Source organism: Pyricularia grisea, chromosome VII (genome assembly GCF_004355905.1).
Source record: "Pyricularia grisea strain NI907 chromosome VII, whole genome shotgun sequence".
In the NCBI taxonomy this organism is placed as follows: Eukaryota; Fungi; Ascomycota; class Sordariomycetes; order Magnaporthales; family Pyriculariaceae; genus Pyricularia; species Pyricularia grisea.
This window is the reverse complement of record NC_044975.1, coordinates 3821300-3837333: the sequence shown is the minus strand read 5'-3', so window position 1 is coordinate 3837333 and position 16034 is coordinate 3821300. Positions and strand designations below refer to the sequence as shown.

Sequence of the window (16034 nt, the reverse complement as noted above, 5' to 3'; positions counted from 1 at the left end):
AAGGCCCTGAAAGATTTAAAATTGACCTTCAGGGCTTTTGAAACTTTAAAAGGCTAAAGTTTGCAGCGCGACTTTAACTCTCGCATGTAGCTGCATATCATCATCAGTCCACATTCATCTCCGCCTGGTCTTAATGACGCGTATGGTAAAGCTCCTCGTACGGAGAATGGTGACTCTGCGACTTGAGGGTGCAGGAGGGAAGCATTCTGTGACACAATGGCATCATCTTGGTGAGATTCAATTTACTTGGGTTCGAATCCTGAATATATTTCTGCGTGGCACAGTGCCATACTAGGATAGTATCCGCAACTCCTGCCACACTATTAATTGCTTGAAATGTCTCACAAGGCGACTCTGCGGTGCGCGTTTCGGTCCCGAACGGAGACCAACTGCGGCTCACATTGTAAGTGTAGCGGCCTGTCGCGACATCACCCATAGAATAGGTCCAATCTCCTTGCAATTGACAGTCGACATTATGTAGCACCTGTCCCTACTTATGCTCGTTCTTTGAGAAAGTTCTTGTTGCCTACAACTTCTATGCTGGACAAGAAATAAGCATGGAATCTGAGCTCCTCGAGTCAACTTCGGTCTCTGGTTGAGCCACCCCTCCGAGTTCAAGCTCTGCAAGAAAAGGGAGGAAATGGAACCATGGTCCATGGATATGGGCAGATGTCTTCGAACGTGTGGAACTGGAAGTTTCGCTGGCTTCTGGTCGACATGAATTGTTTGTGTATAGTCAATTTAGATAAGAGCCGGCGGAGATCATGCGGGGTGAGGGACAATGTCTGTGTTTGCTTCCGCCCTATTCTTAGATGTGATCAACCCCGCGATCGCTAGCGGACCGGCGGAGTAAACCTAAACAAGACAGCCAACGCCGGTGTAAGGCTAGACTAGTAGTATGCTTAGAGTAGGAGCTAGAGGGAGCCGCTAGCTAGACAGAGTATGAAGCTATCAGGGCTCAAAGTCATCCGTGCCGGTCGGCACAGTTGTTCCGGTTGGGATAGGCAAAGTACTCCAAACCAATGCCCAAGGGAGTCCTTTCGTACCTAGATAAACGCGACGTCATGCTCAGCCTTGACGGCGTCTGGCTTGGACCTTTGCTGCCAGGTGTGCGTGGGGTTCATTGCCAACTGATTCATCCATACCGGACCAACAACAGGATATACATAGGCAAGGTACGCAAAAGCAAAACTGTAGATGATGGATGGATGGGTGCTTTCCAAGATCATTTTATAAAATAGGGGCCTTCCAAACTGGGCATGGCGCGATCATCCCTTGGCATGTTAACCGAGTCATTCGGACCTTGATTTGTGGGTGCAAATTCTCACGTTTAATTTCGCAAGCTCGTACTCAAACCCCTGCACCACAAATGCCATCTCGTGTGCAGAACCAAACCCCTCAATTAAGCTTGGTGATCACGATCTTGGGTGGTATTGATTCATCCAAGATTTTCTCGAATGTATTACTTGCTAGATTTCTGCCTTTTTATTTTACAGGTCTGTACGGTTATCGGTCGGAATAAGCTGCGTCTCTGCCGTCATGGCTGAAGGCAACCCTTCAAAAGGTTTGGTTTCAAAAACAGCTCAACTGACCTATTTGGTCGACTTGCGGCGAGTATCGAGGGTGCAAACTGCGATGCTCGAAATCCAGCCCTACAACGGCTAATATTCTTTCGCTTGTCAACTACCCCAAGACACATGGTTGAGGAAGTGGAAACCATGCATGGGCCGCCACCACCATCTCCGTTTTGCCCCTATTTCCCGCATTTCTTCAACGAATTGATGATCATTTCAATCAAGGTTGGGAACAAAAGGTGGACTTGACGCCTCGTATCGCAAATTCCCGCTCAAATTCCCATCTAGCCGGTTGCCCTTGCTGCATTATCTAATCTCGTGTTTTCTTTGGACCGGAGCAAGCTTCCAGCGGCTTTGCTCAGCTAGGCGATCTTTGACATCCCCCGTACCCACAGTGATAATCAAATTCCGTTTATGCCAGACTTGCCAAAGAATCCTAGCATGCAGCCAAGGCAGGTACAGAGCTCTACCGCCCGGAAAACGGCCGCACTAGCGGGGGATGGCTTCTATTGTCAACTACTTTGATCACACACACCATCATTCATGTAGATATAAACCCATCGCCCGGGATTCATCGTGATGTCGACTTTGTCCTCTTCGCCTCACTAATCCACCCCCACGCTCTTTTTTTGTCATTCGTTATTTTTTTTATTTGATTTTTTCTGTGCCTTGGGTCATAATGAAGTTCCTCGCCCTTGCCAGCCTGGCCACCTGCGTCGCGTCGGTGGCAGGCTCCGGGTCCGCTGCCGACGACCGGGCCGAAAAACGCGATGTCACAGGCTCCTACATCCCCACCAAGGCACCGTACGACAATCTCTGGAACAAAGTTACCGACGAGGAGGAGAGAAACATCATTGAGTTCATAAACAGAGAGAGAAATGTCTCCATGTATGTCTCCACGAGATTCAGATGTGTGACGGAACAATGGTGCTAACAGGAATCGCAGACCTTTGGAGTTCAACTTTGTCCGGACGTCAATCTGGCAGCTGGCCCCTAACAAGACTGAGGCCAGCCTCTACTTGTCAGGTCAGGGCGAGAAGCCAAAGCGTTATGCTCGTATCATGGGTGACGGTGATTGTGTCGCCCGCGAGTATATGATCGGACCTCTGCCTGTCAGCAACGCGACAAAAGCCACTGCTCTCGATTATATGTACCGCGGAAACGCAACGCTGGTGAGCACCTCCAGCTGGTGTACCAGGTCAAGCAGCAGCAAGCTCCGTCGCGAGGCTGCCGATGAGGCTCGGGCCGACAGGGAGAAGAACACTCTTCAGCGTCGCGACCCCTATAACCCCTACAATGAGGAGATGGGCTGGAATGGCGACGAGCTGCCGCACGACGACCAGTCACCCCCCGTAGCTATCCTACCCAACGGCGCGCGCCACGAGTTCGACCCTGACCAAAACTATGTCTCGTGGATGGACTTTACATTCTACGTCGCCACCGGACGTGCGGGTGTTTCCGTGCACGACATTCGTTACAAGGGTGAGAGGGTCGTGTACGAGTTGGCCATGCAGGAGGCGCTCTCTCACTACGCCGGCCCTGACCGGGCTCAGACTTACGCGTCTTATATTGATGTGACCATCGGCTTCACCGCTTTCAATTTGATCCCTGGATTTGACTGCCCATCTTATGCAACGTACACCGACGCCTTCTGCCTCTTCGAGTTCCCCAAGGATTTCCCCATGAACCGTCACTACAACCGCCAGTACAGAACCTACGACGCCACCAGCAACACTGCTTTTATCCTGCGCAGCGTCAGCACCGTCGACAACTACGACTACATGACGACGTACGAGTTCCGCCACGACGGCTCCATCGAGGTCATCGTTCGCGCCTCGGGCTACATCCAGGGGTCCAGGGCGGTGGACGAGGAGAACGCGTGGGATTATGGGTTCCGCATCCGTGAGAACCTCTCGGGCTCCATGCACGACCACGTCCTCAACTTCAAGGCCGATCTCGACATCTACGGCACCAACAACAGCCTGTTCAAGACGGAATTTGTGCCCCACCAGGAGGTGTACCCCTGGTCCAACGGCGCCGTCGTCAACACGATGAAGGTCGAGCGCAGCTTCATCGCCAACGAGGACCAAGGCAAGATCAACTGGGCCGCCAACGCCGCCGCCTCCTACTCAGTCGTCAACAAGGACAAGCCCAACGAATTTGGCGAGTACCCCGGATACAAGATATACCCTTCCACCGGCTCGAGCATCCACGTCACGGTCCAGAACTCGACCGTGTTCCCGCGCGAGATCAACTGGGCCACCCACCACCTGTACGCCCTCAAGCGCAAGGACTCTGAGCCCGTTGCCGCGCACCCCATCACCGCCTGGGACAAGGGCAAGCCGCCGTTTGTCGACTTTAACAACTTTTTCGACGGCGAGTCCCTCGAGCAGGAGGACCTCGTCATCTACTTCAACCTAGGCATGCACCACATGCCAGACACATACGACTTGCCCGTCACCGTCTTCCAGGGCGCCCAGTCTGGCATAACGCTGCGGCCGCAGAACTACCAGCGAAGCGATGGCTCCCTTTCCACCAGGCAGCAGATACACTTTGACAGCAGGGAAGTCAACAAGTACGGCAGGGAGGATCTCAAGGGGTCTTATGACCTGGCACAGGCTAACCCTCCCTTCTACCCTGGCCTTGGCAGCTAGCCTTAACGTTTGATACATGTGGATGTATTGTTTTAGTTTCCGTCTAGTTTTCAGTCTAAAAGCGCATGGGTTCTTCCGCAGACCGCAGTCAGTTGTGCCATTGTGCCAAGCCAGCCACTGCAAGCTGGGGGGGCTTTCCGAGCGTTCTAGCTAACATGATTTCCCCTTGAACAAGATGTCCAAGCGGCGGCAGCGGGCTGTCGTCACCCAGATCGGTACTTCCTTTGCAGCGACAACTGCAGTCCTCTGGCTCCTAGCTTTGGATGCGTCATCGCCTGTTTCATTACCTATTGCTCCTAGGAGTCAATGGCCCAACGACGAAGGTACCTAACGTGGCTGCGGAATGTAGTGCTGGACCTGGGTTGGAAAGGGGAGACAGGGTTGTCGTGGCGAGCATCTGGTGCGTTGACGGTTGAACGACGAGGAACCATTCTCTTCTCAAAGCCCAGCAGCTTGCCCGCGTTGAGCGGTGCCGTTATGTTGGGGATACAGACGGTCTAGCTCATGAGTCATCTCTCTTGTGGCCGTTAGATAGTCTTTTTCTTCCCGAAAATGTTGTTATCAAAAGTGCCGAGGTATAGCACTAAAATTTACCGTGCTTACCGATGCGCGACTATACGCAGTTTGTGGCATCATTTTGAGAGTTACCGTTCCCCTCTTTTTCTTCACCAAATTTGGCCGAGCGCAGTTTTCGCAACTCCGCAAGCCGGGTGAGCCGCTGTTGGGGACAAAAAAAAGGAAGAAAGAAAAAATCCCTCATCGGCAGACCCCGGCTATATCAGAACCCGAGCACGATTTTTCTACGAGCGCGCACAGCAAGTCTACTTCATGACGTAAACGAGGACGTGACTTACATAATTCGGACTTGCGGTGTTCCAAAATTGGTATCGGCCGTACTCGGTCACTTTTACCTTCACTAAGGAGCGGAGTTCCCCCGCTCGCTGTTGGTTGGGATGACGTGAAATCATGAGCCTAGAACCATCCCAATGTCAAAAGTTCTTTTTCGGACAATGCTGCCCAACGTCAGTGACGTCTATCCGAAATACAGGGAACAATCACACTATGATAACTGTCTTTATTATTAGCGTTGGCCGAACCCTGGGACGAAAATAGTTACCGGGACTGACACGCCTGACATTTGAATGGTGCGTGAAGTGTTCGACATTGCACATGGAAAACATATGCTGTGCGGAGTGTAGTTCCGATATTTCGTATCTCCTCTTAATTCCAAAAATATCTTTGAGTGTTATCAGGTTATCAGGGTGGAAAGCAGTAATCTATAGTTCCATACACAGATTCGACGAGGACAATTTTCGATATAAAAAAGGCTCGCGGCTCTCAGTCAAGTTTGTCCTGTTTGTTTCCACACCAGCATCCACAAAGCATTACAATCGCAACATTTCCAAGTTTTCCATCGCAACTAGCATCTTGCTCCTTATCCCCCTCATTCCAACGATAGCCTGAAGTCGACCCAACAACCACAGCATCAACTGGTAACAGACCATTTGAACCAACAACAGCCAACTGTTCTGCAACCCATCATACACATAACAGAAGGCACAACAACAAGAAGAAGAAAAAAAGATCAAAAAACTCAAAAACACCAGCCAAAATGAGGAACGTCAAACAGACCATCATCCTTGCCCCCCTTGCCGCCGCCGCCCTCGTGGCCTCTGCTCCCCTCTCATCCCGCTCTGCAAATTTCAACTTTGAGGCTGGCGACTCTGTTCCTTCCTCGGCCCGGGAAGCAACATTTAAAATAGACGGCGGGGACTCTGCCCCACTGTCGGCCCGCGACGCAACCTTCAACATCAATCGCGAGGTTGCCGCCGTTGCGCCAGTCTCGCCCTCCCATCGAACCCCATCCCCTGGTTTCCTGCCTTCAGAAACGCAGCCCCGCCTGGAGGCTCGTGTCGAGCCGGCGGCCGCCGCACCAGAGACAGTGGAGCAGGACGTGCAAGGCGGCGGATACAAGCCCTACAAGGAGGTGGACGAGTACAAGGCGGCAAAGAAGGAGAAGAAGAAGCAGGCCCTGTTGTCGGTGGCCCAGGCAGCTGTGGAAGTCGGCCTGAAGGTTGCCCAAGGTGCCAAGGCAGCCTATGACGCGAAGAAAGAGGCCAAAGAGTCCAAGGGCGGGTACGGGTATGGGTATGGAGGTGGCAAGGGGTATGGGAAGATGGTGAATGTGGATGTGCCCATGGTTGAGCATGTCGAGACCAACGCATGCAAGGTAGAGGCTTGAGCGGGCTGGAAATCAATTGGCTATTAGAGCTGATTTGGTTCCAGAGAATTCTTTTTTTTCTTGTCTTTTTGGGATTGCAGCAATGGTTGGGGCGCAGGGACAGGGGACATGGGTATTGAAATTTAGATCACAGCTTCAGTCACGTCCGCTTTGACTCGAAGGTTAATGTTGGGCTGAAAGGCATTAAACTTAATACTCATGAGATATATATTATTACAAATTGACTTGAGAACTTTACCCCTCAAGGCATCAGCACAAACCCCAAATCCACCCACTGCTTCCCGTCATACCAGACCTGCTTTAGCTTCCGTCCCGCCTGGAAGAAACACCTATTCATGTCGCTGCTGGTGGACAGCAAGGGGGCGTCCTGGCCTGATATGTTGCTGCCGCCCATGCCCTCGTTCACGCAGGTGACATGGGTCGGCACGTCCGCGTCCTTGAAGACGGGATCAGACGCGGGTCCCGTCCAGTCTTTGGCGCCGCCCGTCTGCGACAGAATCCGAATGCCGCCGTTTTCCTTGGCATGCGACGCGTCCTGCCACAGTAAAAATGTGTTGATGCCGGGCCCAGTGGCTGCACGGGCGTTGGCAAAACCGGCCAGCTTGGCATCGGCGGGGATCGGTATTCCCAGGGAGGCGGTGGCCTCGGTGACCTTTCCCGTGGCGTCGCGCTCGAACAGGGCGAGTTTGCCTTCTGTATCGCGGTAAAACAGTCGCAGCTCGTCCCTGTCGTGCTTGCTCGTAACCGGGAGGGCGAGCAGCGGGGTGCCCTTGTCGGCGTTGCGAACGTCGGAGAGCTTGGCTTTGTTGTTAACCAGCGTCAACTCGTAGATGGAACCGTCCGAATCCTGGTAGTGCTGGAAGGGCCAGAGAGTGGAGAGTGACGATTGGGGTGAAGCCTGGAAGTTTTCCAGCATAACGCCATCTGGCATGCCAATTGGCCAGATCAGACGGAAGTTGTATCCCCGAACGGTGCCATTTGGCGACAGATAGTACATCTGGTTTTGAGCCATGAACTCGTCGGCCTATCAGGTTGCAAGACGGTCAGCTATTAAACCTCTTAGATGAGAGCGGGGAAGGAATGGGCTCAGGGATGGTCCCAACTCCGACATATGGGGAGGTGGTTGGAGGGAGGAAATGCATACAACATTGGTGGCGAACCAGATGGTGCTCACGGTGAGCGGCGTGCCTCCCATGGCTTTGTCTCCTGATTTCATGGCGACCTTCCTGGGCACGGTCCAGTTCACAAACATGGATCCGAACCAACTGGTCATCAAATTATCATCCGGGTCCTGATAAATCAGCTGGATATGCTGCTCATCCTTGGTTCGCCACCCGACAGCGGCAAGACCCGAGTTTTCCCTGATGGCCTTTTCGGCACCACCGACGCTGGTTCCCATAATCGCAGGGCACGTCACGGCCTCACCATCCTTTCCGCCAGTCGGGGTAGGTCTACCGTCAGGACCGATGGTTGTTTCGCAGTTTACGGCTCCCTTGGTCTCTGTGGCCTTCCATACAGCAATGCCAGAGACGGCGGCCGCGATGAGGGCCGCAACGAGGGCGACGCCGGCCGCCAAGAGCCAGCTGGGTCGACTTCGGGTGGCGCTCTTGCCGTCCTTTTCGAGAGGTTGTGAATTGCTTGTCAGTGGAGTCGATGCCGTCACGCGAGGCGAGCTGGGATCCGGAGTAAATGCTTGTTGTTGATACTGCTGCTGTTGTTGCTGCGCGTAGCCGTCGACATTTTGGTAGTATGCAGTAGCGGGCTCCTTTTGTTGCGGGTCGTATTGGATATGTGTTGAGACAGGCGCGTCGTAGGGTTGATGCTCGACTGGCAAAGGTGCATTTTGCCCGGGGACAACTTCTGCGTATCGATCTGATGGCTCGTACACCTGCTTGGAACTGTCGTCTGCCCCGTGCCAGCTACGGCTGAACGTGTTGGGTGTCGTCATTTATTTGTTGACTTTGTTCCGGTAGGCTTCACCAACTGTATGCTATCTCCTGCCGGTGCAAGGTCGGTTATGGGTGAAAGAAAAGAACGAATGATTGCTTCCAGAGATTGTGAAGGTAATACAATGCCGAAAGAAAGACAGGAATTAAAATAGAAAAAGGTTTTGAAGATGCGGGAAGGGAAGGCTAAAAGATCGAGTGTCCTTAAAACGTAGGATTGCTTCAAAAGCCTTGGCTCTGGACAGGCGAGGTCACATCCTGGCTGTGCTGGAATCTCGACCTGCATGGTGTCCGTCCAGCGGGCTGATTCTCCCGGACGTGTTCACCCCCATTGGCCACATGTCGGGTTATTCTGGGAACACTCCACCCGTACCAGCTTATTGCAGCTATAGAAAGAATGTTATGGGATGAATTGAGCACACCACTTGGCCCACCCGAAACCCGGCCACCCATTTGGGGGGCTGTATACGGCTGATTTATGGTCGATAGATTCCTCTGAGACGATTTAAATGCTTTGAAATCGTGAACCGACAGCGAATTCAGACAAAAAGGAGAAAACCCGCCCACCATGTCAAGGAATTTATCCCAATCAATCAACTTCAAGGGAATAATAGATTGAGATTTGCCGTTCTGTGTGGTATTTGTTCCTGGGGTGGGTAGTTCAATGCCAAGCTCGCGTAGCGCCATCGATGCTGACAAGAAGAGATTAATGGACAAGATATTCATGATTAGCCTTACCGCCCCTGTCGCGGTTCGGATGTTAGGTACCGAATAAGCGCCAAAAAGCAAAGGTTCACAAACCGTCAGAGACGCGCTTGCGATAATTGTTGCATTTGAGTCGTCGATCCCGTATTTTAGTCCCCACTCGAAGGTCATGGAAACTATGGAAAAAGACTTTCCAAATTATTGCTGAATCCTTTTCTGGCCTGGGAGACGAGATCCTGACCCTTGTCTGAACGGGTGGGACAGTAGTAGTGTCGATTTGTACTCTAAGTTCACAGCCCCCAGTTCTGCGGCATTTCGGTAAGGCTCTTCGCTTGGAGTGATTCGATCTACCACGTGGGATAAACGGGGCCAGTCCATTGTGCTTGTTTAAGGTATTGCATATCGATAGCACTTCCCAATTTTTAACTTTTTGGATTGAACTACAAGGGACATTTTAGAACTAGCGCCAATGCTTTCACCAGGCCCTTGCCGATGCCATCTCCGGCTCCCAGGGAAATACAGCAAATCCCCAGTCTTTTAACCTTTCTTCGATATTGCCGGCGTCGTGGTGCCCAGGAACAATGCGGTCGGGCGACGTCATTATCTGAATCGAGGCGTTGTGGTAAACCCAGCTGTACAGGCCTTGCAGTGCCTGACGACGGCTTTTTGACACACGTAGACGATTGGATTACCAACAGAGTGGCCGAGGTGCGTCAACTGCTTTTGCAAAGACTGTGGTCTTGTCCAGCTCGCCGGACACTGTCGGCGTACCGTGCAGAGATGCCACATCTAGGTCGTCTGTCAATAGTGAGTCCCCAAACCGCAAGAGCGCCCTGCAGAGAGGAAATGGATGTATACTGTACGTAGGACTCGCCACCTACAGTAGAAGCAAGAAGCCGAAGTTTCTGCCCCTTTTTGTCTGGCGATGGCATCTGCCCGCCTCTCTTCTTTCTCTTGCTCGGTCTGGTAGTTTTGCTCGATCCAAGACAGTTCGTCGTCCTCCCGGCGAGAATTCTGCGCCACCGCGTCTTCAAGCCGGCGTTGTCCACAATTAACGCCACGCAGGCGCCATGGGGAATCACCAGTCTGGTCCTCGGCGGCAGACATGAATGCCCTGACCCGGCGCCGGCGGCGACCTCCCAATCCCGTGGCTGGCCGCATGCGTTATGGCAAGGACGCCATAGATCGGCAAACCCAATTCAATCGCCCTGCGCGCCGTGAAGAGAATCTGCACTGCAAACCCCTTACTCTCCATGAACCCAGCCCTCGTCGGCGCCATCGGGCGGCTCGCCTTAACTTACTAGAAAAGTTCACATTTGCCGCCTCTTTGGTCACGTTGACTGTGGCGCCCGTATGAGCGAACCCTTCGAAATGTCGCGCTCAAGCCTGTAGTCCCTACCGGCCACTACAAATTTTGCCTTGCCCCCGGCGACAAGGTCGTACGCCGCATCCGGGCTTTGGTAACCGGCACCGTAACCCCCGACTAGTGGTGCGAATCGGCCCCGCGGAGCCGAGAAGGAGCATGTTAAACCAAGCGGGCGGCGTATTGGGGAAGGTTTCAGCAAGAAGATCGACCTGGGAGTTACGCTGCAGGTATCAGCCTTTATGTAAGTGAAATTTGGACCCAACGACGCCCACGCTAGTGTCGAGGCAGTTTCCGACGTCAGACACGCTGCAACTGAGCTCCTTGTACAGCTCGAAGGGGTCGGTAATGGCGGCCGGAAAAAGGCGCCTAAAGCGTCCACAAGTTCGTACCGCAGTACCCAGGATCGGCCTGCTTAACGACATTATCCGGAACTCCCTATAGTTTGGCGTCCCAGCCCGTGAGTAACTTGATCGTTATAATGTTGGCGCAGGTGACGGATTTAGGAACCATAAGCGGCGCGCCTGCTCTCAGAATCGCAAACAAATGCCCCTCTGGGGACTTTTTTTATTAGGACATTATCCGGTGTTGCTTCTTTATCCGGGCAGCCGTCTTTTTACTGACTGCAAGCGGGATGAAACGCTACTCAAATATGACCCTGTGCAGCGTTTGCTCCCTGTTGGGGATCACCAAGTCGTGGTCTTTGTGCTAGGTCATGCAGATTCCAGTGTGTTGGCAGATGTATGATTCGTATTTTTGCTAGACTTCGTGGTCAGTAATGGGACTCTTAGTCTGTGTCTCGATCCAACCTGATTAAAAGCCGTTAGCGGAGTTTGCCCGGGAGTTGCCGGGGAGGGGACCCTGATGATATTCCTCCGGCCCCATCATCCAGGCGAGTTCCAAAAAGCCCTCGACGGAGAGATTGTCAGTAGATTCGAGCTCCCAACTGGTTCGCGAGCTTAACAAGGACGGACCTCGCTAGAGCCAACCACGACAACAACCTTCTTCAGATCCACCATACCACAGAAGGTGGTTGCGAGGAGCTAAATGTCAGACCACTTGAGCAGATCCATCCGGTCAACCTGCAATCTGGCGCGTGTGATCATCTGCAAGGCGACACGTTGTGCTGGTCCCCAGTCCCCTCCAAGGAAAGCACCTTTTCAATTTCTGACCTCACTGGCATATTTCTATTTAGCTGGTCCAGGGCAGAGCTCGTCCTTATCCACCGCATTATCCCACCTGACCGATCCGCCATAATGGGGCTGGAATCGCAAAATACCCTCATGACAGGCGAGTCCAGTAGACCCACCAAATGCCTGCCATATCAGGCCTGGAAGGTTCTCAAACCCAGGTAAGCCTCGACGCCAGCTGCCAGCGTGTCGTTACCAGAAATTCATCTAAGAACTCTGTTCCAGCCGATAGCCGCACCGCATAAGTTTGAAAGAGTCGTGCCACCCTTCTGATGACCAATTTTTTACGCAGGGCCTCGAGGCTGCTCCTGGTCGGCGTAGAACCCGTTCTGGCCAAAACAGTCGTGGTTTGGTCGTTCTCGTCACCGGCCAGGATAGCCAGGAGCCGAACGTGGGGATGGATTTGTATAAATCATCTCCTGGGGCTCGCCCCTTGTCGGACGGGGCCGAAGAATATTCCCATGCGACTATAGGGCTATATTTACCTCAAATAGTTCGCAAGAATCCTAAAAAAAAAAAAAAAACGTGAAGGTGCATTGTGGAGGGTATCGTGGTCCTGTGACTCTGTAGAAATATATGGATGCAAGGAGCGACGGGGAGCCTAAATCCTACACAGTAAATTAACAAAACCATACATTGCAGGCATTCGGGGCCTGCTGGCTTACGCGTCACGACCCAGTTCTCCCAAATCGCCATTACTATTTTGGAAATTGCAGCGCTCCATAATATGTGTGCCGCTGGCCTGGTGGACACCAAAAGCTGAAATTTCCCAGGACATTTGCTCGGTGACTAAACAGCGTTCGCCAAGGCGCCAGAATCCACTACTGCCGTTGAAACAGCTACTCCCAGTGCTCCTCGCAGGCCGAGGGAGTACAACGCTAGCAAGCCAAACCATTCGATATATTGGAAAACAGATTCGAAGATGTTACAGCGGTCATTGACTTCGAGAAACTGCGCGACGTGGTGCGGGTTTCGGACATCTTGGACGGAAAAAAAGGATATGGGAAATGCTTAGGCGGACGTTGTGAGTTTAGGGCATACTACAAAGTATATACCCGAAGGAATGCATTAGACAAAGATAAAGATTAGTATTTAACCGATGATTGAACTATTGAAAAACATACATTTCAAAGTAAAAATAGGTTTCATTCTGGAATATCCGTTTACAGACTTGGCCTCCTATCACTGTGTACTTCACGAGTCCAGCAGCCCCTGCGCATCACCCTCTTGAGCCTCCTTTTGCCTGAACCGAACTGACGTGATGTAAAGTCTTAACTCCCACACCGTCCGGACTCGATAGGGCGTATTCCAGAGAGCTTACAAACGAGATTGCCATATCGCCGCCCAAGCTCTTCATCATCAACCACTTGCCCTGTATGCGCATGAAGGCGGCCGCCCTCGCTGCGGTAATACACCAATACAATCAGCCATGCCACCCCGATAAAGCCCTGGAGGTTCAGCTCTTGACTACTGCTCGTCTCCATCTCCCACCTCGTGTGGCTGCTGCCGCATGGGCCCTAGGTCTGCTAAGCCAGTAACCACCATTTGTATTTCGTGGTGGCTATGTTCAGTATATACTGATAGCAACTATCGATTATTCAGTGCTTTCATGCGCTGAAATAATAATACCTTCTCAAACCTGTTGTCATTTTTCCACCCTTTTGGATGGTATTCATTTTCATCAGAAATAAGGTGATAAGTGCCGCACCCAAACTGCTGAGATTATTAACAAACCATAATATCCATGGTTTGCATAACATAGAAATGTGAATCACATCCAATTCTGTATTGAGGAGATTTGAACTAATTCCTGCTTCAGTCCTTGTCAAGGGTTTGGATATTGCTTGAGAGTTAACTTTCCGTACCATTATACTACTGTACTTCTACAGATTACGTAGTGACTATACGCTACACTAACCCTTACAACTTACTCCACTCCCGCATCTGCGACCTTTCTCCTTTCAGCCTGTATCAAACTAAAAGGCTTGGCAAGTTCTAGAATCGCGCTCTAGGCGTGGTAGTTTAGTTGCGATTTTTAATTCCCTTTACTTTATACGACATTAGATTCTCGTATTGAGAGCCCCTGCATTATTGTAACCGCTTTTATATATCAGCTAGTTAGAGGTAAAGAGTTAACGCGCCGCCGGATCTAACGGCATTTAATGCCAATACTACTAGTCCCATGGCCGTTAGGAGGTTTCTTGGCAACGCGCCGCCAGTGGATCAAGAGGGTATTTTAATTTATTTGGCTTGGAAAGTCTACGCCATAGGTGGAGATACCTGTGGCCTATGCTCCAAACCCTGCCTTCAACTGCCAGCTTGTTTGTTTTTCCCTATCACAAAAGCAGATAGCCCTTGTTGTTTGGGGTTAAGTCCCTTGTGCGCTCCTTCTTCTCTAGCCGTTTGAAATCCTTCTTGGCACTGATAAATCACGCAGAGGACTACTGTGAAAAGGCGAAAGGTATAGCTACTAAAATGATATCTATATTCCCTAAGCGACGTTACATGACCTCTTGGACTTTCTTGGCTGCCCGAGCGGGATCGCTTCGTTCTGGCAATCCCTTCGCCATTAATGAAGAGCCATGCCAAGCGACGTTCATCGGGGCGCCTAAAACTTGTAAGTGGATTCAATCTCTATTTAACTATGGAGAATGCCGCGTGGACGCCGCGCGGCTGTTGATCGAAGGGAGTGATCGTCGAACCTCTTTCAAGAGTTCGAATACCAGGTAAAAGCATATTAGTATTTCACGTATCGAAGTTGGATCTTCACGTGACTGCTTCCTAGACAACTTATATAGAGCTGGCTAGGAAGTTGATACAAGGCACCTGATATTCTCATCAGTGATTCGTTGTGTACCCAAGACTGAACGAGCTTCTTCCAACCATGTTTTTTAATCTGTTCGCCGTAATGGCTCTGGTACTACCAGTACCCGCCCTTTTATCCAGCAACGGCACATGCACGCCCGAGACAATTCAGACATTCGTTGAGTGGGAGAACATGGCAGATGCCGATAAGCACTCCTACCTGAATGCAGTAAACTGTCTTATGGAGCTCCCAGCTCAGACAGGTATACGTGGTACCGTCTCAAGGTTTGACGATATGAACGCCATGCATCAAGTGCAGGCGAAAACCATTCATATTGTTGCAAGTATTCGCCCAACTCACTATATTGCTGGACAAAGAGGATATGTTTTTTTTAACTGAGTTACGCATCAATACAGGCGCAGTTCTTGCCGTTTCACCGCCTCTATATACACGTGTATATGCAACTCTTGAGGGATGAGTGCGGATATACAGGACCGACGCCGTTAGTTCCCCTCATTGCAATTATATTTTCCTGTTCACGTCACTGACTTTTCAATGTAGCTGGTGGGATGAGACCCGCGATGCAGGCAACTTCACGGCGTCGCCCCTGCTTGATCCTGACACAGGATTTGGTGGGAACGGATCTGGTCCAGATGACTGTATCACTGATGGTCCTTTCGCAAACGTCACTCTTCACATTGGTCCGGGCCAAAATGTGACGGACCATTGCTTATCCCGTAAAATCAACGAGTTTAATAGCACCCTCGGCAACGAAACCTACGTCCAGGCAGCCCACGATACACCCACCTACCTCGACTTTTGGCAGTTGACTGGTTATACAACTCATGGCGCTGGTCATAGTGGAGTACGTATACTGAGAAGAGATCTGTGAAGCATCCGACTAACATGAGTTGTAGATCGGCGGAGTTATGGAGGATATAGATGCAAGCCCTGGAGGTAAGTTTATATTTTTCAATCCCTAGTTGCCCTTCGGCCTCAATCACAAGCTGACCAGCTTAGACCCGCTCTTCTACCTACATCACGCTTTTGTAGATCGTCTTTGGTGGAACTGGCAGATGGAAGACCCCGAAAGTCGTTTATATCAGCTTGGAGGCCCCTCTACGCAGACAGGATCTGAAGAGACGACTCTGGACTACGTCATGACTACCTACGAAATTCGCCCGAACGTTACTGTCGGAGAAGTCATGGATATTCAGGGCGGATATCTCTGCTATCAATATGACTACTAGGAGTAGGGATAGATTGGGGGTTGGAACATTCCAATTCAAGGTTGTGTTGGTGTGTTCGTACATTAGTTGAACTAGACTAGGTGCGATGCTGTGCGCTTCATGTCAGGACGCAGCTGATAGGAAGATCGCAAAGCTAGTCCAGCCGGTCAATACATGGCATCACTTCTCCCTCCTGCTCTTTCTTGGTGACTCTTCGTAAATCGCGCTCGGCTGGAACATACTAGCGTTAGTTACTGGCTATCGTAATCTTATTCTTGGGCGGTCCAATAATGTCAAACACCCCTGCGTGATTTGAGATCCCCCC

General features: G+C 51.3%; 6 protein-coding genes across 6 annotated transcripts; 3 read left to right on the top strand and 3 right to left on the bottom strand.

Annotated features, from left to right (window-relative positions):
• Window positions 1–2189: 2189 nt before the first annotated feature.
• On the top strand, window positions 2190–4228 carry PgNI_11109 (uncharacterized protein; the record flags this gene model as incomplete). The annotated part of the gene is made up of 2 exons (XM_031131083.1): window positions 2190–2462; window positions 2521–4228. Exons 1-2 carry the CDS (start codon window positions 2254–2256, stop codon window positions 4226–4228), a joined length of 1917 nt encoding a protein of 638 aa, XP_030980044.1. The 5' UTR covers window positions 2190–2253.
• A 296-nt stretch (window positions 4229–4524) lies between these two features.
• Window positions 4525–4939, bottom strand: PgNI_11108 (uncharacterized protein; the record flags this gene model as incomplete). The annotated part of the gene is made up of 2 exons (XM_031131082.1): window positions 4832–4939; window positions 4525–4725 (listed from the first exon to the last, which is right to left on the bottom strand). Exons 1-2 carry the CDS (start codon window positions 4862–4864, stop codon window positions 4525–4527), a joined length of 234 nt encoding a protein of 77 aa, XP_030980043.1. The 5' UTR covers window positions 4865–4939.
• Window positions 4940–5840: 901 nt separating this feature from the next.
• PgNI_11107 (uncharacterized protein) lies at window positions 5841–6470 on the top strand (the record flags this gene model as incomplete). The annotated part of the gene is made up of 1 exon (XM_031131081.1): window positions 5841–6470. One exon carries the CDS (start codon window positions 5841–5843, stop codon window positions 6468–6470), a length of 630 nt encoding a protein of 209 aa, XP_030980048.1.
• Window positions 6471–6619: 149 nt separating this feature from the next.
• PgNI_11106 (uncharacterized protein) lies at window positions 6620–8593 on the bottom strand. Its single transcript, XM_031131080.1, has 2 exons — window positions 7615–8593; window positions 6620–7494 (listed from the first exon to the last, which is right to left on the bottom strand). Exons 1-2 carry the CDS (start codon window positions 8416–8418, stop codon window positions 6712–6714), a joined length of 1587 nt encoding a protein of 528 aa, XP_030980047.1. The 5' UTR covers window positions 8419–8593; the 3' UTR covers window positions 6620–6711.
• A 1216-nt stretch (window positions 8594–9809) lies between these two features.
• On the bottom strand, window positions 9810–10400 carry PgNI_11105 (uncharacterized protein; the record flags this gene model as incomplete). The annotated part of the gene is made up of 3 exons (XM_031131079.1): window positions 9810–9919; window positions 10003–10272; window positions 10370–10400. The coding sequence occupies 3 exons, from the start codon at window positions 10398–10400 to the stop codon at window positions 9810–9812; spliced, it is 411 nt and encodes a 136-aa protein (XP_030980046.1).
• A 4158-nt stretch (window positions 10401–14558) lies between these two features.
• PgNI_11104 (uncharacterized protein) lies at window positions 14559–15854 on the top strand (the record flags this gene model as incomplete). The annotated part of the gene is made up of 5 exons (XM_031131078.1): window positions 14559–14864; window positions 14897–14982; window positions 15042–15345; window positions 15398–15437; window positions 15501–15854. The coding sequence occupies 5 exons, from the start codon at window positions 14559–14561 to the stop codon at window positions 15728–15730; spliced, it is 966 nt and encodes a 321-aa protein (XP_030980045.1). The 3' UTR covers window positions 15731–15854.
• Between the last annotated feature and the right edge of the window lie 180 nt (window positions 15855–16034).

What these genes read in the sequence shown, in the direction of transcription:
- PgNI_11106 (XM_031131080.1), bottom strand. Translation starts at nt 8,418, where the DNA reads ATGACGACACCCAACACGTTCAGCCGTAGCTGGCACGGGGCAGACGAC. An exon ending in TCTGGTTCGCCACCAATGTT is followed by an intron (nt 7,495 to 7,614) that starts GTATGCATTTCC and finishes GCAACCTGATAG; the next exon opens with GCCGACGAGTTCATGGCTCA.